Here is a 22,963-nt window from a genome sequence, read left to right as displayed (position 1 = left end):
TGGACTTTAAAACAAAGGCTATGTACAACATGAGACAAAAAAGGACCAATAATCTCAAATCTGGGTATTTATCTGAAGAAACCCAAAATTGAACTTCAAGGGGACATCCTTATGTTCACTGCAGCATTGTTTACAATGGCCAGGATATCGAGGCAGCCTGGATATCTATCGATGGGGGAATGGATATGGTGGAGGTGGTACATACATACAATGGAGTATTACTCAGCCATGAAAGGGAATGGGTTCTTGCCACCTGCAGCTGCATGAATGGACCTGGACGGTATTGTGCTGAGTGGAGTATGTCAGACAGAGAAAGACAAACACAATGTGATTTTGCTTATTATGTGAAATCTAAAGAATAAGATATACAAACAAAACAGAAACTCACAGATACAGAAAACGTTTTCATGGTTGCCAGATGGGAGGGGGTTAGGGTGTGAGTGAAAAAAAGGGGAAGGGATTAAGGAGTACAAATTGGTTGTTACAAAAGTAGTTATGGGGATGTAGGGTATAGCATAAGAAATATAGTTAATAATATTGTAATAACTATGTATGGTGTCGGATGGTAATAGATTTGTTGGGGTGATAAATGAGAGGGAGTTGGGGGAATGGGTGGAAAAGGTGAAGGGATTAAGAAGTACAAGTTGGTAGTTACAAAATAGTGATGAGGATGTAAAGTAAAGCACAGGGAATACAGTCACTAATATGGTAATAACTATGTATAGTGCCAGGAGGGTACTAGACTTATCAGGGGATCACTTCTTAAATTATATAAACCAGTATATAAACCATTATATAAACCTGAAATTAATATAAAACAATGTTAAATGTCAACTGTAATGGAAAAATTTTAAAAGGGGGGAAGGTGAAGGGAGTAAGAGGTCCAAATTTCCACGTATAAAACAAATTAAGTCATGGGGAAGTAGTATACAGCATGGGGAATATAGTCAATAATATTGCGATAGTGTAGTACGGTGTCAGATGGTTGCTGGACTTATCATGGTGATCACTTCTTTAGGTATTTAAATCTCGAATAATTATAATGTACCTGAGACTAATATAATATTGTATGTTAGCTATAGGTTATAAAAAATCTTAAAAAATAAACAAATGTTGTCAAGAAGCAATTCACAACAGAAATAAAAGTAGTGAATAACCATCATAGTATGTTCAATCCATAAATACCCAATTATGAATTCAAACAGAAAACTTTTAAGACTGCCTGTAATACTATCATCAACAGATAACTACCATTTATATTTTGGTTTATAGACTTCCACACTTTCATCTATGCATTTATGCATGTGTACAAATTTTTTTACTTTTAAAATGAAAGATTAAAAATACCACCAAATGTTGGGCAGAGCTCAGAGAAGCAGGCATTCTCACAGACATTTTCTAGTGGGAGTGTAAATTGGTACAAATCTTCTAAAGAGCAATGTGGTAATTTCTAAGTGTTTAAAATTAAATATTCTTAACTCAGCAATTTCAAGCCTAGGAATTTATCTTAATAAAATAATCTACTAGGTGTGGAATATACAGAGGGTACCAAAAAACGTATACACATTTTAAGAAAGGAAAAAACTATTAAAATTATAATACTCTGTACCAATAAGAAAAGATGAATATAAGTCACGTTTGATTTCTGCGATTACAAAAGGTGCCCAAAGTGGTTACCATCAGTGTCCAGACACTTCTGATTACAGCAAACTACTGCTTGAGCAACACTGACCAGTGTCCGCTTGTATACATTTTTTGGCACCCCCGATATATGTATATATGTGTGTGCATAGAAAATATTCTCGAAGACTATAAATAAAAATACAATCAATGGCTATTCGCTGGTTAGTGGGATTTCAGACCTTATTGTCTTCCTTACAATTCTCTGTATTTTCTTTTTTCAATGAGCATGTATTACTACTAGAATCAGAAAAAGTGTTTCAAAAGACTTAAAGTGTTTGTAGGTTAAAATAATATAAAGAAAATTTAAAGATTCTTATGATTAGAATTAATCAGAAACACCATCACAGTTTCATTTTCCACAACACTGAGTGAAACTCGCTTTTAACACATTGCAAGCAACATGGAGGTACAAACTTACTCATCATCCTGGAAGGTAAGCTGTAACTTCTCTCTTGGTTCAGCTTCACTCTGGCTGCTGGGAGATGACTCAGATGGAATTGAAAACCTCCCTTCTACTAAGTAAGATGTCTGTATATCAGAATACCTACACATACAAAAAAATCTGTTTTGACTTCTAATAATTAAATTATGAACATTTAAAATTTACCATGACATAGGCCTGCATGATTGTGAGGCCAACCACCAGGTGGTAAAACAAATAGAGCCCCAGTGTTCAAAACCATCATCCTATGTGCAAAGTACTGAAATGGATCAGCAGTGGGGTTTCTAACAAAAGACGCATTACATCTGATGGTCCGGCTAGGTCTTATTTTGGGGGCAACACGGTACATATTAAACAGAGTCACAGAAATCTTAAAGCTAAGTTTTTACAAAGTTAATCCAACCCTTTCATTCCAAAGGTAAAGATGATGCTCTTTACCAAATGTTAGATTGGAAGGATGGAATAGTGGTTAGATATTTAAGCATTGGCAAAGTTTACACATTACACAAGATGGGCAACTTGTACACATTATATTTAGAGATATAACTCAAATTCCAGTCACCAGTAAGGCTGAACTAACACAAAGCCAAAGCACTATGGACAGAAAAAATAATTAGTAGACCAAAAAGTCACTGGTACCCAATCCTAACACCACCCACCCACCACTGATAAGGCAATGGAATATAGAGACAATATATTTTATCATTTTCCATATTAATTTTCCATAATTTTCCATCCACGGCCATCTCCCTCAGATAAAGCAAAAGCTCAAGCTTGACTGAGGAATTTTACAGAAGTTGTCAGTATATTGTAGGATTTACGGACCTAAAATAAATCATCTGTTCAAACAATTCGTACCTGTTATCAGTGGTGGATCTATTTCTAGCAAGTGTTGAAACAGCAACAGGCAAGCCAAGATTTGAAGAAATCGTGACATTTTCCAAAATTCCGCTGTTACCAAGTAATGAATTGGTTAAAAAGCTCGGAAATGACTCCTCAGCTATACCTCGAAAATCTTCCATCTCACTGCAACAACAGGTTTTATAAATCAAATGTTATTATAAACTTTTTACAATGATTAAAAATACAAGCCTCATAAATCTTAGAAAACTGATAAATCTTTAGACAAAATCATATTTCTGGAACATCACCAAGACGAGACACTATTAGAGCATTCTGAGTTAAAGGAATTCTCAGAATACTTTGCTACTTTATAGCTGAGAATATAAAAATCAAACTTTTATAATTAACATAATAATGAAATACAACAGCTTAATTTACTCTTATACTGATGTAGCAAGGAATATGAATTACCATAAACCAATCCTATAAAGAAGCAAAAAAGGCACAACAACACTCATGGCATGAACAAATGATTTTAGGATGCGCTTAAAAGTTTACCAGTTGGGTACTCATTCTAACACGGAAAAGAAAAAAAAACACCGGCAAAACCTAGCCTCTGATTTCAGAGATTATTGTCAAGGATGAGTAAATGGTTTAAAAAGTGAGTCTATTCAAAGAAAAAAATTAAGTATACATGGCACATGGACAAGGCAAAGATGATAAAAGTGGTTCACAAAGGACTAAGTCTGGAAAACAATGGCAAAGAATCTGTACTATTGATAGAGAACCTCCAGCCCACATTCGCCATTAGTTCAATTTGACCCTGATCACAGTACTCAGGAGACATTATTCATCTCAAAAATATTTCAGAGTGCTTATCATGTAAGGGCTGTGTGTAATTCAATAAAGAAAACCATTATCAGGAAAGGCTCAATAAGTGAGAGGGGACTGCCCCTATATCTTAAAGATGAGGGGGCTTTTAAAGATGACAAATAAACATGAGCAAAGGTGAAAGAAAATTAAAATTTATTGCATACCTACTCATGGATCCCCATTTTACAAGTGAAGAAACAAACTCAGAGACTAATTTAGTTAAATTTACCCAAGATTGTACAATTAGTAAGATTTGAACCCAGGCCTGACTCCAAAATCCATTTTAAGTACTAAGTGTGTGGTGGGAATAGCAAGTGAATTTTGGCAATGGTTGTATAAAATAACAGTGAATCAAATCATGGAGCCAGATCCTAAAAGCCTTAAGTGGTGTATTAGAAAGTCTGGACTGTATTCTGCAGCCCAGGAAAGGACTGATCCCACCAACTTATACTAGAGGAAGGGAGAGGGCTTAAAGCCTGGAAGGATATTCAAAGAGATACCACAATTGGTAAGATGACGACAATGACGGACTGGGCAAGGTCACCGACACATGCATTGAAGGATACATTTTCAAGAGTATGGACTAATGTAATTACTCTACAAAGTAGAACAAGCTTTAAGACCACTATAGAGCTATAACACTGATTTCATTCCGGATGAAATATCCATGTTCCTTTCAGAAGCCCACCTCCCCCTCTGGCACTAAATTCCAACCCCTCTAACCAGTGCAATGACGATCACTAACAATTGACCATCCTCTTAAACACTGTCAGACCTTCTCCCTATGCACTCAATTCCACCAGCATGCAGTTAGCTCTCACATCTTTTTAAAAAGTCTTCCTCTCTCATACCATTATCCCCTGTGCTGCTACCACATCTATCTGCACTCCCTTCACGACATACTCCTCCAAAAGGAATCACTACTGGCCATCCAGTTCCACTCCTGTCATTTCCTACACTCACTGTACGCTGGCTTCCGTCCTACCACCCCACCAAAATGCTTGTCAACATCACCACTGATCTCCATTGCCAAACTCCATAATCCCATGGTCAACTGTCAGTCCTCCTCATCTTCAACCTAACAGTATGGGATTCATACTCCTTCCTTGTAGAAATACTTTCTTCACTTAGTTTCCAAGACACAACTGTCTAGGTTCTCCAACTTCAGCAGCTGCTTCTTTTCCTTCTTCTTGGCTGGTTCCTCCTTACCTCCTGGACCCCCACACAGTACAGCCCTCAAGGCTTGCTCCTGGATCTTTTCCATCTACCCACTTTCTCGGGTGATGGCCCTCAATTTCAAAGTTTTAAAATACTATATGAAATTATATCTCCAGCCTGGGCCTTTCCCCTGAACCTGATATTCAACTACCTACTTGACACTTCACTTACACATATAACAGGCACCTAAACCTGATCTTGACTCCATTTCATTCCAGTCCCCTCAAGAAAAGCCTGCTCTTCAATCTTTCCCACAGAGAAAATGACAACTCCATTCTCTAGTTGCTCAGACCAGAAACCTTAATCATTCCTGACTCCTCTCCTCTCCTCTCTCTCTCTCTCTCTCTCTCTCTCTCTCTCTCTCATTCTCTCTCACACACACACCCCATATACGTAATCCCTAAGCAAATTCCAATGGCTATACCATAACAATAGACCAGAAACTGTGATTTCTCACTACCATGTTTCCCCAAAACTAAGACCTAACTGGAAAATAAGCCCTAGCATGATTTTTCAGGATGACATCCCCGAACATTAGCCCTAACGCTAATGTTTTGGAACAAAAATTAATATATGACCCAGTCTTATTTTTGGGAAAACACAGTACTTTCACTGCTACACCTTGGTCAGGCCACCACCATCTCCTGCCTGGATACTCACTGTAATAGCCTTCAAACTGTCTCCACACCTCCACTCTTCCTCCCGTAGTCTATCTTGTTTACCCATATATTCTCAGTACCTATATCTGTGAGGAACATGAGTAGGAAAAAATGAATTGAAAGAATCTATACTCCCTAGCTATCTAGCTGACATATAGTGTCTATTATCAAGTAATGTGTTAAGTATTCTACGACGTCAGACAATTAAGTTCACTAATTCATCCTAGAAAAAGTGCTACATACCTCATTGCTGAATATCACTGTGGTGACCTTTGAAGTACTCCCCTTGGGAAGCTATGCACCAACACTAGCACCTAGTTCACCCTTCAAAGCAATATTGGAACTCTTTTTTCTGGAATGGCCATCAGAGCTGTCATCGTATTACCCTTGATGTCCTGAGTGTCATCAAAATATCTTCCTTTCAGTATTTCTTTTATCTTCAGGTAAAGAAAGAAGTCATTGGGGGCCAGAACAGGTGAGTAGGGAGGGTGTTCCAATACAGTTATCTGTTTACTGGCTAAAAACACCCCCACAGACAGTGCCCTGTGAGCTGGGGCACTGTCGTGATGCAAGAGCCATGAATTGTTAGCGAAAAGTTCAGGTCGTCTAACTTTTTCATGCAGCCTTTTCAGCACTTCCAAACAGTAAACTTGGTTGACTGTTTGTCCAGCTGGTACAAATTCATAATGAATAATCCCTCAGAGATCAAAAAAGGTTAGCAACATCATTGCAACAAGTTCGCGAACTTAATTGTCAGACCTCATATATATCTAATCCCTACACCAAACTTTCAAGGTAGCCATTATCCCTACTATTGAAGAAACTGAGGCTAAGAAAGGGAATTAAGACTTTTCCAGGCCACGCAGTGCAAGTGGAGCAGAGGATTCACACCTAGGCAAGTCTGGTCCAGATTGTATTATTCTTTCTTCTGTACTAATGCCATCTCACTCATCTTTAAATCACCTTCAGCACAGACCTCAATCCTAAAATCTACACTCATATTTCCAAATGGCTCTTTGACAGATACCTTACCCCTGATTGTGTCCCAAATAATGCAAAGCCAACAAATATAAAACCAAATTCATTACCCTTCCCACCCCTTCTTCCTGTTACCTTTATAGTTTTGATCAATGTTATCCAGTCTCTTTCTACCAGGGTTTCCAGGCAGGTATTCCCGCCCATTCTCGCTTTTCCGTTTCCAAATCCCGAGAAAAGTTGGTCGGGAAATCGGTTCCTTGAACCCAGGAGGTTGGTAGCATAGGGGGTCACTTTGTGGAAACGATTCATCGTGGAGAACAGAAAACAGTTTATATCTCGGGATCCGAGAACAGGAAAGCGAAAATAAATTCCTGAGAACTGGCAGGAATTCGCACCTGGAAACCCTACTTGCTATACAAGCCAGACTCATGAGATCATCTGATCACTTTTGCTCTCTCAATTAGTTACCAAATTCTAATGTTTCTAGCTCCAAATATATCTCTGGACCTGAGACCCACTTCTATATTCCCGCTACCTGCCACCTAACACTTTTTAATCTAAACTATTGCATCAAGTCTTCCAACTAGTTTCTACATATCAAGTCCTGTTATTACTAAGTTATTTCATTTACAGATATATAAACCACATTAAAACATATACTAAACTCTTTAAGGGTTATTCCTATTTAAGGAGTCAAATCTAAGAAAATTTAGATATTAAGCAAAGATCATTCATGTAACAATCATTATCAAACATGAATCATGAAACACACTCTACTAAGCACTAGGAATGCAAAAATATATAAGGCAGCTCCCCTCAGGTTGCTGACAATCCCCATCAATTTTAACACAGTGCTAAGTGCTTGGATAGAGCTTTGCTTTCGGCGCAAAGGTAGTAACACGATGCAGTGGAAGATTCCACAAAATGTAATCTAATACCTAGTCTCTCATTTCCAGAAAGGATTAACTTGCTCTACACCATCCAGACATACCACATTCCTAAAGCTTTCCTAGAAGGGAAAATAGTCCCTAACTTCCCTCTGTATTGCATTATCCACCCCTCCTTCATTCCCAAAGTGAAGAAAATGTTATCTTTCCTTTCACTATACTGGGGGTTCCAAAACAATGTATAAAAGTGGACATTTTGGCCAACGTTGCTCAAGCAGTAGTTCGCCATAATGAGAAGTGTCTGAACGCTGATGGTAACCACTTTTGAGCACCTCTTGTAATTGCAGGAGTCAAACGTGACTTGTATTCATCTTTTGTTATCGGTATATATTGAGTATTACAATTTTAATAGTTTTCCTTTCTTAAAATGTGTATACATTTTTTTGGCACCCTCTGTATTTGAACTAAGTAGCCATCTTGGGGATTTCTCATGCTATTTCCTAAAAGCAGTAACCTCAAAATATGGCATTTGAGTTTACTAATATTTAATTGCTTTAATTGCATTTCTGAATATGTAAAATAACATTTACTGTAGTCATTAATTGGAGATCTACGTGTACAATTAAACACATTTAAAAGTATATGCCATGGAAAAAATAACATGGTCAAACATTCCTAATATTCATCATTCACGCTTGGCATTTAAAGACATATTTTATAATTAGGTAGATATTTAGTATATTACCTTTTAAAGCTTACTGCAAACTTTGCCCACAAAACTGAAATTTGGAGAAAAAATTGATCTTGAAGCAGTAAAAACTCCAGTTGAATAACCTCAAAATGGTAACAGCAAATGGAAATACTCTCATAAAAACAGCTGTCCTCCCAACGGCTGACTCGAAAGGGATGTTTTACTAAACAAAGTGAAATTAAGAGGAAGCAAAAGTAGAGTGACATTAAACATTGTCATATTTCACGATTTTTTTTTTCATAAAAGAAATCAGATACAAGAAATGTAGGAAAGAAATTGGGAGGAAATGTGAATGCCGCCTAGCAGAAACCAAAACTAAAGTGAATTATAGGTGACACTGGCAGACCTCTCAGCATTTAGTTAAAAATGTGATTTCCTGGGTCAGAGTTTCAGACAAAAAATAGAAACAGAATCGTCCATCACCACACGTTATGAAGCCAACACCGCGGATCAACGGAGCACTTTGCAAAAAGAAACTCCAGAGCAAAGCGCCGAGCAGGTTCGTTGCTCAAGAGCTGGGAAGTCACGATGTGAAAGGGAGACACAAGGATGTGATCCTCTAAAATCAAAACCCGTTTCTTTCAGAGCTGATTTCTCGGGCTTCGCTGAGAGCATCAGACACAGAGGCGTCCAGTTAACCTCACTTAGCGGAATTCAGCGAGGGGGCCAGATCGGTGCGAACGGCTGGACCAAGCGTTACGGCCCGACCCCGGCTCGCTCCCCGCAGCCCCCTGCCAGGATCCTGCGCCCCACCTCTATCCAACCGTCACTGCCCCACCGGCCCAGCAGCTGAAACGCCGACCATAAATGGATTCTTCTGCCTCCCGCCAAACCGCACCTCTGGACACAGGATGACCACCCTCACCGAGCCCGCGACCCCAGCTTCCGGGGCCAAGATCCCGGCGAAGGTCCGAGGAGGGGGCGTCCCAGCGGCGCTGCAGATGCGCGTGCGCGTACCCTCTGCACAGGCGGCGGCCGAACCGACCGTACCGCACGCCCCTCGGGTTTACGTCTGTTTACGGCAAGAGCCGAGGGTCTGAGACTCAGGGACGGCTTTGGATTGGACGGCGCAGAAGGAAAAGGCGGGCAGGAGCCCGATGATTGGGCGAGGACAGCGCGCCCTGGATTTGAAGGGAGGAAGCAGAGATCTGCAGTTCCGAAGGAGGGGGTTAGCACTGCCTGAGATCTGGTGGAAGGCCTTCTCGCTGTAGCTGAACCGAAGGCGCCGCGCTGAAAGCTTTAGCCAACTTGAAAATAACGCACACCTTGTTGAGTTTAGGACCCCAAAGCACTGTCACTCACCTTATACACAAATATTTCCGGTGAACAAATCCCGAGTTCCGTATTGTTGCCATTTTTTTGTCCGTACACGAGCAAATGCCTATCTTTTCTATCACCGTTTGGCAGATACTGAAATGTGCTATATCCTTTATGCATGTATATGCACTGCTAATAAGCGCCAATTGGGAAATCATTCCTTGGGATCCAAGCTTCATGATAGATCGCTACACCTGATCGCCTCTTCCCGATGAATTAAGGTTTGGTCTGGTGTGGAAAGGGGTGAGGTGATGAGACATAACTCACCCTTAATGAATTTTTTACGTTTTCCTGTCCTCAGGCCACAAATCCCATCATGGACATCTGCTCAGCTTAAGGCCTTAACTCCAACTTTACTGAAACTATATAGGTAATTTAATTTCACACTTTTCACTTTCCTTTGTCTCAAAATTTCTTCCATAGTCTCAAAGGGAAAGTGACTCTCCGAAGCTAACTCCTTAATTTCATTCAAGTTATTTACTGTTTAAAATGCATGGTGCACTTGGGAGAAAAGGAAAAAAAAACACAGTTGAGTCTGACAGTCCTACTCCTAATTTTAGCCTGGTGCCGAAAGAGATGTTTATTTGATTCCTTTGCTTCCTGTATCCTCTAAAATATTGCTCAACTATCATTCCTGGATACCCTCTCCACTGGTCCCTTTCGGCCTTTGGAAATGCTTTGGAAATGGATGGAAATGTTTTCCACCCAAAAAAACAAACAATACCCTTCCTTGATTGTTTTGTCACCTGAAGACCATTCTGTCTCTCCTACCCTTAATTGCCTCCACTTTCACAACTTGTCACTCATTTCGTATTATCAGCTTGGTCCTAAGCATTAATTAAACACTTGTTTTATCAGGTCTGGCTTCCTGGCAAACTGAGTCTCTTCTTGAAACATTCCAGCCTTGGTATTTCCAAAGTGTAATTACCCCTTTGCTACCTTTGTCCATACTCAATGAATAAAGTTAGTGAGTATCTCAAGATTTTTGAATCCTGAAAAATGAAGCAAATATTTAGTTCTAGAGCTGAAAGGATGCTATCTGAGTATAATGAGCAACCCTTGTTTCACAGGGTATTTTAACTCTATACACCATGGCCATACATAGGAGGTTAACTGCTGGAATGTGTCTGTATGTTCCAGACTATCATTCACACTGTATCCCTTGTACCCAACTCAATAAATCTTCCTCTATAAAAGTCAAGTGGCCAAAGCTCTCCCCACAACACCCAGCAACGTTGTAGGACTCCAGTGACAGGGATCTACAATCCAAAGTATCTGCAGGCAGGAAAGCCTAGACTCTGGTGCTAGACTGCCTAGATCTCAATCCTGGTACTCTCACTTCCTAGCTGTGCAGCCTTGGGCAAATGGCTTTAACCTGCCAGTTTCCTAATCTGTAAAATGGGGATAATTCAAGCACTTGCCTCAGGTTTGACGTCAGGATCAAGTCAGTTAACTTATATAAGACATAACTTATCTAGAAGAGCACTAGCACATGGAGTACTCAACAAATATTAACTATTACCTTACTTGCCAACTTAAGAGGAGGAAGAGAACTCCCAGGAAATTCCCAATCTCCTTAGTTAGACATTGAGTAGAGCTTGCAAAAGCCCCATGGCCAAGAGTGCCTTCCAGGGGATTAGAAGTGCTGCCTACCCAGTTATGAAAAGGCAAAGATCTCTCAGATTTCCCCTTTACCACCTGCTATAAGGGGGAATACTTCAGCTGCGAATATCCAAAGCCTTCTATAATGTGACCACAAGGTATGAGTTGAGAATAATCTCCCACTACGTAGCTCCCCAAATGAACCTTACTCTTTCATCAAGCTAATCCTTCATTCTGTTGCCTTAACACACCCTTATCTTTTCACCTCTAGGCCATCATCACCCTGGAAATTCTACTCCGTTTCAATTATTCCACCTGTTGAAATTTCACATCCCTTCCAAATCCTGCCAGCTCAAACAAATCACTTTCTTTTATGCCTACTATACTGTTTCAAACCTTTATTATGAAGCCGAAACCTCATCACCTTTTGTAAATTCTATAGATACCGTTTCTCGTTAGAATGACAGTTTGTGTGCAAACTATCTTTGTATTTTTGATACATATCCCACAGTTTAGCACAGTATCTTGCACACAGAAGATGCTCACTACTCACTAAATTGGAGTGAGAATCTGTCTCAATTCATTATCCCATTCTAACCCCAGGCACCTCTACAACTGAAATCTCAAAGATGTGAATTCTTAATTCTGAGCTAGATTCAGCCTTAAGTTAGATCCCTAAAACAAGCACTTTAATGGAAGGAAGTTTGAGAATTATTTGGAAAGGATTTTTTTTCTTATATTGGAAAGCTAAAACGCCAACTTTATAGACAAAACATTTAATGATGAGATACAACAAACCACAATGTACCTTAAAATTATTGTATCTTACCAGCTGTTTATCCTTTGCATGTTAAGAAGCTATATGTGTCTTTGAAAATTAAATTATAAATTATTATAATATATGGTCATAACAATTATCTATGTGTGACTAACTGCTAGATACATTTGAAATGCTGCTCAAATTGCATCCCTCTCTAGCCCTGACAGAAGTTAAATCTTTGACAATTTCTGAGAAAACAACCAAAAAGAATATTACTAGTCCCATAGTTTTAATCATTTTACCATAATTACTGTCAAGTATATTGTTTTCAAATTTTAAATGTTTCATTTTAGAAAATAATGTTGTCTAATTAGATTGAAAGTCAACATCTGTCGGTTCTACATGTTAGTCTACATACTCACTGCCTTTTAAATAAAGATCATACCCATCCTCTAATTTTTGATTGTTTGCATTTTATTTTTAGCAACATGGTATTTTAAGGAGATATAAGATTTTCCAACTATCAAACAGAATACATTCTACTTTTATAAGGCAACAGATTAATCTTTTAAAATATACTTTATTAAATAATCTACTTGAAGAATAATCACAAAAGCTTTAAACAGTAATTCCAAGTAGTGAAAACAATTTCCTTAAAAAAATTAAAAAAAAAGACCAAACAGTCCATGTTATGTTTTACTACTTTATACACAGGAATGATTTATTTTACAAACTGGTCAGTTTCAACATTAGCCTGTAAAATTAAACATTTCTTAATATATCTCAAAGGCAGAGTGAACCTTATAATGATATGCTCTCACTTTAACCAGCATGACAAACCATAAGAAACTTAACACCAAGGTAACAGTTCAAAGTAAAATTTATAAAATAGGCACTTTGAAGTCAGCTATTGGGTGTAACTCACAGAACTGTTACTTGTACATATCTCATTTCATCGATGGTTATAAACTAATGAAGAAAATGTTCCTTTGATGTAGAAGCACAAACACACTTAGGTTTCAAACACTGTGTTCTGGTTGTAATACATGCAAGACAGACCCTAAATTAGAAAAATCTTCTGAAAGAAAATGAAGAAAAACAAAGAGCAGCCATGAATGAAAGCATCTACAAGCACTCGAATAAGGCCTTTAAGTGTTAAATCAGTGTTTTAAACCCCTTCATTCTCAGGTAAGGGATTAAGAGGCCGAGAGAGAGATCGTCTGCGAGGGTGAGGATACTGGAGGTTGGCAGTGTCAGCATCGCAAGAGTGCTCTACCAGAGGAGGAGGAAGAGGAGGAGGAGGAGAAGGAAGGAGCTGGGTATAACTGGACCATCTCGATCCAGCCCGTGGGGAATCCAGAGGGGGAAAGAAATACCTGAAACAGTGAGACAGGAACAAAACACCAAAACAAAACAAAAACATTAAAAAAAAAAAAAAGAAAGAAAAAACAGAAGAAAAAGAGAAAAGTAGTAAATACAAAGAGAACCAAAGAGAAGGAAACACATGCTGGGGGAGGAGGGGGAGCTTTAATATATTCATGCCAAAACTAACAGAACATAATAGCAAAAATCAAGGCCCTTATTCAAATCAAGCCTGCTTAAGCAAGTATAGAAACTTGAAAGAAAAAAATACAATCTGTTAAACTTAAAATATTTTAAAAATTATCAGTATGAATGTTACAAAAGACATTAATTTTGTAATTTAAAACATGTTCTAACCTCTCAGAAACATTTGATGCTATCCCATAAATTTACAATTCTAGTAAGCTTTTTCTTTATTTTAAGCAATGTTTCATTTGTAGTAGCAGCAGGCACACATTTTTTTGGTGCAAAGATATTACTAGAACCAATTCAAATATATTTTCACATAGTATGGTTGGCTATTGCAACATACTTTTGAAGAAATATAATCTTTGAATATTCTTAGCTGGTTTTCTGCAAAAACCTTAGAATAGTACCAAATTTTGATAACTATTAGGTTGGAGCAAAAGTAACTGCAGTTTTTGCAATTATTTTTAACCTTTTAAACTGCAATGACTTTTGCACCAACCTAATAAAAGGGCTCCAAGAATATGTCCTATTGTTGTTCTGCCATTTTATAACTTACCCGTAATACTTGCATTCTAGCGAACAAAGATTTAGCAAACAATAGCTTTATCATCAAGGTCAGAGTACTATAGGATATAAACTAAATGAAGCAGCCAACTAAATTAAAATCCTGGGACATGAACATGGAAGTTAATGTGCATGCACAATTTCAGCAAAATTTTAACTGCTTCTCTTATAGTGTATTTCCAAATTTTGACCTGAAGGAAACCTTTAGCCATAGAATCACACCATAAAAATATACGAGCACATTTTGGAAACGTTAATCTCTTTAGTGAATATAAATTGAAAATTTACAAAGGTGTTTTCATTTTACTACCAAATTATAAATGAAGCAATACCAAATGTTTAATTTGACTATAAACTGTACAATTTACTTTGATTTTACTACTACTTAACTCACTCCTTTATAAATATTTTTAAAATGTTACAAAGAAATGACAGAATTGTACTGAATAATATCATGTATAAACCAATTCTACAAAGTAAACAAATTAGCACTCAAAACAATCTTTATGAAAAATATTTAATCTTCAAATAAAAATGATAGAAATTCCTCATTTTAGCTTACTGTTTTAGAAAACAAAAGAAATAAGTCTATATTCTCCAAATGGAATAAAGTGGAATTTTCCCTCCTCCCAACTACTTATAAGGATGTTAACAATCCTTTTAATTTTAAAACCCATGTTAGTTTCAGGAACTAACAATTTCAAAAAATTGTTTTGGTGACAATGTCGCAACAAAAAGCCTCTCCATTTTCAAAAGTTTCAAATAGTATCAATCGACTGGCTAGTACAAAAAAAAATGATATACAACTATTTTTAAAGGCCTTTGGATTGCCAGTAGTAAGCAGGCTGCTGGTGTATCTTGGGAGAGGTCAAATGGCGCTGGGGAAGGGAAAAAGGAGCTTGCTTTCCATTCCTGTGTGCATGCAACAAGCAGCAAAACAGCAAAGTTACTCCAGTTAGCTGGTACTCAGCTGTGCTTTCTGTTAAAGGACATAATACAAATGGAGAAGGGAAAATGCATCACAGATCTAACACACATGGTTACTGGCATAGTAAGAATATATGTCAAAACTTCAAAGATCTTTACTAAAGAAAATATGCAGTACAGGCAACCAAAAATCAGGTTTTTGTTGTTTTTAATTAACACTAGTATCCTTTCTGTCATGGAATCATCTTTATAATCTGATACTGTCTATCGTAACTTGAAATTGTTTTCATGCAAATACTTAAACCTCAAAATCAAATAGCAGGTCTTCTTTATAACAATATAACAAATATAAAAAGAGTTGAGAAAATTTTAAATACAATTCTCTTATTTAAGATGACAACAGAATAACCACAGGACAGTCTATTAAGGCTGTGCTTTAAAGTTTCCTGAATCACATTCCCAATTCTTCACAAAGGAGTATTAATATGGTTTTATCTTACAAATTCACATATGAAATTTGAATATGCAAACAAAAGCATGACTCTTTAGATCACATCAAACATTCTTCATTAAAATAAATAAGAATCTAAAATGTTTTTAAAATTCTGAAAATCAATAACTCAGAATTTACCATTTTATAATCGCCATTAAAGTTTTAAACAACCACCAAAAAAGAAAAACCAATTTAACTTACTCTCTTCTACAAAGCCTTAATTATTTTTACTTAAAATTTCAGTTTGACCTGATTCAAAGGCTACACTGTCAGCCCTAACACATTAACAATCTAGGACCAAAATCCTCAGTATTAGCTCTTATTTCCTCTTCAGCTCCCATGTCAAAAACAAAGTAGAATCTTAAAGTTATAAATATTTCTGATAGATGACTAAATTTCAGAATGTAATTTAGATTGGTTAATGGCTTCACAACCTATGTGTAAATATTATGACTGAGTAAGCCAAATACAGAGCTAACAAAGTGAATGTGAATTGAAAACTTTTTTCTAGTGTCATAATTATGGGTGAATTTTTTCATTCAATCTTAAAATCCATGAAATAACACACCTTAAGTATAGCTACCAGAATGATTTAAAAATAAGATAATTTCTAGTTTTCCCATAAATCAGCCTACCTGCCAGAAGAAGATCCATTTAATGAATTTTGAAGATTTGGGATATTTGAACCTAGGGAAGGATTTGAGTTTCCCTGTTGAGAACTCCCATTGACAGGGCTCCCATTACCTTTCAAAATACCAGTACACTTCCAGTTGTCCATATAATTAGCTGAAAGGAAAATGGTCAAATACATTAACATGACTAATACCTATTCTCAAGGACACAAATCTATGTTCACGTCCTTAATCTACAATTAAAGAAACAAGAGCCCTATAGGCTGTATTTCTCTCAGAATAAATGTTAAAGACATTTTAAAATAAAATAAATATATCTTTATTTCAACAATTTTTTAAGTCTTAAAAGAATTACTAATTTAAATATAAAGCTTTCACCAACCCATTTCCCTTCCCTACAAGATAAATATTAAGAGACAATTCTCTAAGCTGCTACGTTATTACAATAAATCTTCATAATGAATTTTAATTACATGTATAAATAGGGTAATGGAACTGTGTTCTTTGTCATGTGGGTACCTAATTTCCTCAGAGATGGAGGTAGATAAGAAAACATTTGGGTGTCAGTGGCTTATTCAACATGGCCTAATTCTTTCAAAGAAAAATTGGTCACTGGAGATACTGAGCCCAGCAAACCCAAGTTAGGGAGCCTGCTATGTGGAGATGGGTGGTTTCACTAAAGCCCAGAGCAGGAAAGGGCAGCAAAGCCCCTGAAATCAAATTACACTGAAGAAAGGGAGGCCTGAGCTGCTTCTACCCCAGCCTAAAACTGACCATGGGACTCAGCCAAACTGCACTTTAGGAAACAATACTGCTCAGGGTAAATGAACTAACCTATAATTCTGGATCCTAAGTATGGGACACCACCGACCAGAGCAGTGCACCACCGACTAGAGTGTGCATAGCCCAAGGACACCTCTGCCCAGTGGATAAATATCTGTGCAAAAGTGCAAACCACACTACAGCAACCACAGTCAGTATCGGCTGACCAGACCAGAATTCTCTCTCAGCTTGGCATTTCTAAGAAACTTTTAGAATCAGTGGCTCTAAGACTAGAACTTTTGGAGAGCTGCAGAGAGTAAGTAGGGAAGATACTAGATTTTCTCCTACGTATTAAGGGCTGGCTGGCTAAGCCACTGTTTAATCAAGTATGAGATGACTCTCGTCCTACTGAGTTTGCAGAACAGTCACACAAGTTACACATAGAGCAAACAGCATCTTAGAGATACTGCATATTCTGTTACAGTAACTTTTAGTTTTAAAAGCTGGTTTGTTCAACATAGAAACTTCAAAAAACAATTCAATTAGTCATTAACTGTTATAAACTAAGTAGAGTGATGAAGGTTCAAAAGAACAATATAAGACATAATATAAAAGTAACTGTGGAAAGATATTTTTTTCAAAATATTTAGGTTACATTTCTAAGTGATAATTCTAAAGCAGCAATATAAAGCAGATTCATTGAAATCTTACCTTTCCACAATCTTACACAGCCATCATCGCCTGAAGATGCTAGCACTGTTCCTGTTATATTCCAACTCACTCGCCAGACCTGAGAATTATGATTATCAAACTGAGCCACTATATGGATTTCAAATTTTGTTGGCCCACCAGAGGAAGTAAGTTCTTTCCTGTTAAAAAAATTTTCCTGAGGAATTCTGCGAAAAGGTTTACACGCACACACACACACACACCCTTACCTAAACAAATATATAAATGGTCTCACCTACTTGCCATATTATTTTATAGTAACGTGCATATCCATTCCACCCACCCCCTATTAGTTCATTGGGCCATGTCACGTTCATTTGACTCCCCAGTACCTGGGGTGATTCCACCACATAAAAAATCATCAGTGACTGCTTCAGAGAAGAAAGATACAACAAAAGAGGATTTTATTCCCTCAAAGTTGAGGAATAAAATACATAATAAGTCATTTTAAAAGAAAAGCATTAGGAAGGGAAGACTAGACGGGAAGGAAGAAGGAACAAAGGAAAGAAAAAAACCTCAAATTCATAATTCCAAAATTAAAAATAAAAAGCTTATTCACAAAATATCTCAGTACTAGTTTAATTTTCCCTTAGAATGCCATCTCTCATTCATTCAAACATTTATAGAGTACCAATTATATTCAGAGGATCTAATTCACTGTTAGTATTAGCCTAAATAAAACACAATTAAGAAAATACAAATCTCTCTTTACTCAATTCCCCATCCCCAATAAGTCATATACCGGGGAGTGCCAAAAAAAATGTATACTAGTGGACACTTTGGTCAACGTTGCTCAAGCAGTAGTTCACCGTAATCAGAAGTTTCTGGATACACCTCTCGTAATTGCAGAAGTCAAATGTGACTTGTATTCGTCTTTTGTTATCAGTATGTATTGAGTATTACAATTTTAATATAGTTTTCCTTTCTTAAAATGCGTATACATTTTTTTGGCACCTGCTGTATTTACAGATGAAACATTCACCAAAGAACCCATTCTTCAGATCAGTTGCCTCTATGATCTTCTCCACAAATGAAAGTAATCAAGAATTAAGAACACTTTCAAATTAGAAATTTTCAAAAACTTACCTCACAGGCTTTAATGTAAAAATTCTCACATCTTTGGTTGCTATGGCTAGAATATGGTAAGACCTTCCCAGGTTTGGAGCAAATGCAATATCATGAACAGCATCTGTAACTGTCATGAGAGTTTCAGCTTTTGCATATTTCCTAACGAAAAATAATTTACATTAAAAATTCCAGAAATAAAAAATTTAAAAATCCACATGTTGAGGTACCTCAATTTTTTTTATAAATTGCTAACAATGAAGTAGTGTTTACCTCTGCAGTATGTAGTATGTCCAAGCCTAACACCCAAAACTGTGAATGTCACCTAATTTGGAAAAAGGATCTTTGCAGATATAATTAAGAATCTCAGGATAAGAACACACCCTGGGTTTAGTTAAGTGCTCTTATAAAACACAGAAAAGAGAAACAGCAACATAGAGAAGGCTATATGATGACAGAGGCAGAGAATGGAGTTTGATGCCACACATTAAGAACTCCTGGAGCCATCATCAGAAGATTCAAAGTCCTGACAACACCTTGATTTCAGATGTGTGGCCTCCAGAATTGTGAGAATAAATTTGTTTTAAGCCAACACATTGTAGTGATTTATTACTGCAGCCCTAGGAAACTTACATAACCTCCCAGGTGTTTTTTTTTTTTTAAGTTTAGCTTAAGATACTTTAACAAAAACTTAGAATGGGATCTCGATTAGCCATTAGTATCTTTTTTAAGAAAAGATGTTAATTGAATTTCGTTAGTATTTGAGTGTAAATAAAAACATAAAGCTCATAACAGCAGGAATTGAGTTTTTTACATGGTGATAAAGGAAGCTATACCAATGTCTATTTCATCCTTATAATTCTATTTTTAGATCTGCAAATAGAGAATAGGAAGATAATGAAGGAGGTAACAGATCAAATTTTCTATGTCTTCAACAAATTATATGGACAGTACTGAAGCACTATCTTTTGGAGAGGTGTCCCCATCTCACCTTTCCAGCCTCTGAAACACCTATCTCACCTTTCCATCCTCTGAAATACTGGTGTTCCCAGCATTCTCTACATGGCCTTCCCTCTTTCTGAAACATTTCCAAGCTAGTATGTTCATCAAGGTTCCCTTCTTGACCTCTTCTCACCTTGTATGATCACCCTGAACAATCTCATCTATACCCTTATTTCTTCTATGTGGTCTTGACTCCCTATTTGACTTCATTTTATTTTGTTGGTCTCACTTTCTTCGTTTGTAAAATGCTATTAATAAAAGCTACCTACCTGTCCTATTCATAAGATGGCTGTTAGCATTCAATTTCATAATACATGTGAAAGTGCACTGTAACCTATATAACTGCAGGGCACTTGTATTATTATCAAGGCGAGGTCTATTTTAGTATTTTCATTCACCAATAGAAATAAAAATATCCAATACTAGTTAATTTGACAAGTGTTTCCTGTGTACTTCTTACAAAAAGAACAATTAGGTATCAGTAACTGAATGCTTCATATTACACTATCACATATGCTCCATGTACCATGTTCAATCTATTAAGAACCGTCAAATAACTCTAACTTCAAGGAATCAGACTAAAAAAAAAAACCAAAATAGCTCAATTCTCAAAAAGGTCTAATAACTTTCTAAGTCAATCCCTCCCCGCACCACACACACGCGCGCGCATTGTTACCTACCCCATGCCACTTCCCCATTATTCCAGACACAGAAAATGCCAGATGCATGCTAACTCCCTTGCAGCTAAAGTATGGGTTAAGCGACCCAATTCTTGCCTGCAGGACCCAATGAAAAATCCTGCTAAGATGTTTCTACTTAAGTTTTTCTCTTCCTAATACAAAAAGATTCATGAAAGAAAAAGCCCTACTTTGTATCTGCACGTGAAACCTGGAACTCTTATGATCCTAAGAACAAGCTGTCACCAACACACTAGAATGACAACAAAAAAGTGGAAAATTCTAAGGCCCTTGACATCATCACTGAGCAACTGAGCAACTTAACTAACCCCAGAACTTCTCCATAGCCAGGCCCTTATTATATGAGATAATATAGGGGATCCAGCTCCTAATCTGGATTTATTCTCCTAGCTGAGAGACTCATACGCAACCTCAGATTACCTTTATCACTGGATTTTTTTAAAGTATTTAGGTACTTTCTACGTGCACTGTATTTTCTTTTAGAACTAAATGCAAGTTCTTTATCCCTTTACTCAAATCTTATTGATGAAATACTTATTTTCCGATGCTTTAGAAATGGTCCATCTTTTAAGTTTTAGATATATGGCTCATTATTCATTCTGTTCAGCTAAGGGTGAAAGAAATTAACAAAATTAGCTCTTCCTGAAGACTCTTTAAAAAGTGCTATTAGGGCCAGCCCAGTGGCTCAGGCGATTGGAGCTCCGTGCTCCTAACTCCGAAGGCTACCAGTTCGATTCCCACATGGGCCAGTGGGCTCTCAACCACAAGGTTGCCGGTTTGAATCCCGCAAGGGATGGTGGGCTGCACTCCCTGCAACTAGCAACGGCAACTGGACCTGGAGCTGGAGCTGAGCTGTGCCCTCCACAACTAAGACTGAAAGGACAACAACTTGAAGCTGAATGTCACCCTCCACATCTAAAGATTGAAAGGACAACAACTTGACTTGGAAAAAAAGTCCTGGAAGTACACACTGTTCCCCAATAAAGTCCTGTTCCCCTCCCCAATTAAAAACAAAAGTGCTGTTAATGTGGTTCATAACTTTGATGGCTTAAAAGGAATTCTAGAGGAAGGTTTCTATATTCTAGAAGTGTGATGGCCAAAACAACAGCCACTAGCCACACATGCCTATTTAAAATTAAATTGATAAAAAACAAATTCAGGGCCGGCCCGGTGGCGCAGGCGGTTAGAGCTCCATGCTTCTAACTCCGAAGGCTGCCGGTTCGATTCCCACATGGGCCAGTGGGCTCTCAACAACCAAAAATAAATAAATAAATAAATAAATAAAGCAGTATACCTTTAAAAAAAAAAAAAAAAAAAAAAAAAAAAAAAACCAAATTCAGTTTCTCAGTACAATAACCACATTTAAGTTTCAATAGCCACATATGGCTAATGGCCGCTGCATTAAATGTGCAGATATGGACCATTTCCATCATCACAGCAAGTTCTACTGGACAGCACCGTAGATAGAGTCTCTCTAAAAAATCAAGAATCTAGGAAGGTACAAAGTAGGTATAAAAACCCAAGTAGTAACATTCTGAATTGCAGAGCTCATGGGAATTATACTAGTTCTCTTCTACTTCTGGCCCCACCCAATATCTGACTACTAGACCTAAGAATTCTGTCTAGCACATGTGAAGCCTACCCCATCACCTGATGGGTGCTCTTTTCTCCTGTAAGACTCAGAATACATCTCTGACACAATGCTTATGACTCTCAGCGATATTACAGATATCTCAACATAACCAAAATTAAATTTTTCTTCACATGCTGCTACACTCTACCCAAATCTGCCGTTTCCAGAGTTCCTTATCTCAACAAATTACATAGTATTCATTGGCCACACCCTTGTAAATCATCTCGATAGCTCTCCCCTTCTTCATCTCCTATATCCAATCAATCACCAGATCCTACTGATACTACTTCTTATATTCTCAAATCGTCTACTTCTCTCCATCCCCACCGCCACTACTCCATTCCAAAGCCATTATAAGCTCCCACCTGGACTATTGTACCAGCACCCTAGCCCTGAAACCAACCATGTTCCCTTCCTAAATACCTTCCACATCTATGGAAAAATTAAAGTATCATTTGATCCTGTTATTCCCCAATTTAAAAACTTGTCAGTGGCTTCATATTACCGTTAAGAAAAAAACCTAAACACTGAACACTAGATCTTGCAGATATAAGCCTTGCATATTTCTCACACTTCCTTTTGCCTATTACATTGCAACCACAGTAAAAATATACGTTGATTCTCTCTTGTTCATGGACCTTATCACATGCAGTTTTCTCTATCTGAAATGTTTTACCCTCTTTGTCTGGCTAACTTCTTCTCATCCTGTAGGTCTTCTTTGGTAGAACTTCCTGGCCTCCCTCCTCCTCCCTGGTGTAAACTCTTAACATCCTGACTCTCCCAGATTATAAAGTTAATCACCATTTTTTAATTTTTTCGTTTGTTTTCCCTACAAAATGGTACATGCTGGATAAGCAATTACCTTGTCCTCTATATCATTCAATTTTATATCAT

The 22,963-nt window shown here is 37.3% G+C and overlaps 2 protein-coding genes across 12 annotated transcripts in view; both read right to left on the bottom strand.

Moving 5' to 3' along the window:
- CEP192 (centrosomal protein 192) overlaps window positions 1-9,328 on the bottom strand; it is a 148,701-nt gene extending 139,373 nt beyond the window's left edge. For 4 of the 9 annotated variants that reach the window (XM_081078508.1, XM_081078510.1, XM_081078509.1 and 1 more), the window contains exons 1-3: window positions 8,329-8,660; window positions 2,984-3,151; window positions 2,102-2,227 (exon numbers count right to left, since the gene is read on the bottom strand). In XM_081078508.1, coding sequence (XP_080934634.1) covers window positions 2,102-2,227; window positions 2,984-3,151; window positions 8,329-8,540 — 506 coding nt within the window. In that variant the 5' untranslated portion in view covers window positions 8,541-8,660. Of the gene's footprint in view, window positions 1-2,101; window positions 2,228-2,983; window positions 3,152-8,328; window positions 8,661-9,172 lie in introns of those variants that run through there. The other 5 variants (XM_081078513.1, XM_081078514.1, XM_081078512.1 and 2 more) reach the window with 5 other exon arrangements.
- A 2,688-nt stretch (window positions 9,329-12,016) lies between these two features.
- Window positions 12,017-22,963, bottom strand: part of SEH1L (SEH1 like nucleoporin) — a 35,883-nt gene continuing 24,936 nt past the window's right edge. Inside the window, exons 6-9 of one of the 3 annotated variants that reach the window (XM_081078505.1) lie at window positions 18,758-18,898; window positions 17,654-17,811; window positions 16,184-16,334; window positions 12,017-13,389 (exon numbers count right to left, since the gene is read on the bottom strand). In XM_081078505.1, the coding sequence (XP_080934631.1) occupies window positions 13,182-13,389; window positions 16,184-16,334; window positions 17,654-17,811; window positions 18,758-18,898 (658 nt within the window). In that variant the 3' untranslated portion in view covers window positions 12,017-13,181. Of the gene's footprint in view, window positions 15,108-16,183; window positions 16,335-17,653; window positions 17,812-18,757; window positions 18,899-22,963 lie in introns of all 3 variants that reach the window. The other 2 variants (XM_081078507.1, XM_081078506.1) reach the window with 2 other exon arrangements.

Source organism: Rhinolophus hipposideros (assembly GCF_964194185.1).
Source record: "Rhinolophus hipposideros genome assembly, chromosome: 17".
In the NCBI taxonomy this organism is placed as follows: Eukaryota; Metazoa; Chordata; class Mammalia; order Chiroptera; family Rhinolophidae; genus Rhinolophus; species Rhinolophus hipposideros.
Note: the sequence above shows the minus strand (reverse complement) of the source record. Positions and strands in the feature narration are given on the sequence as shown.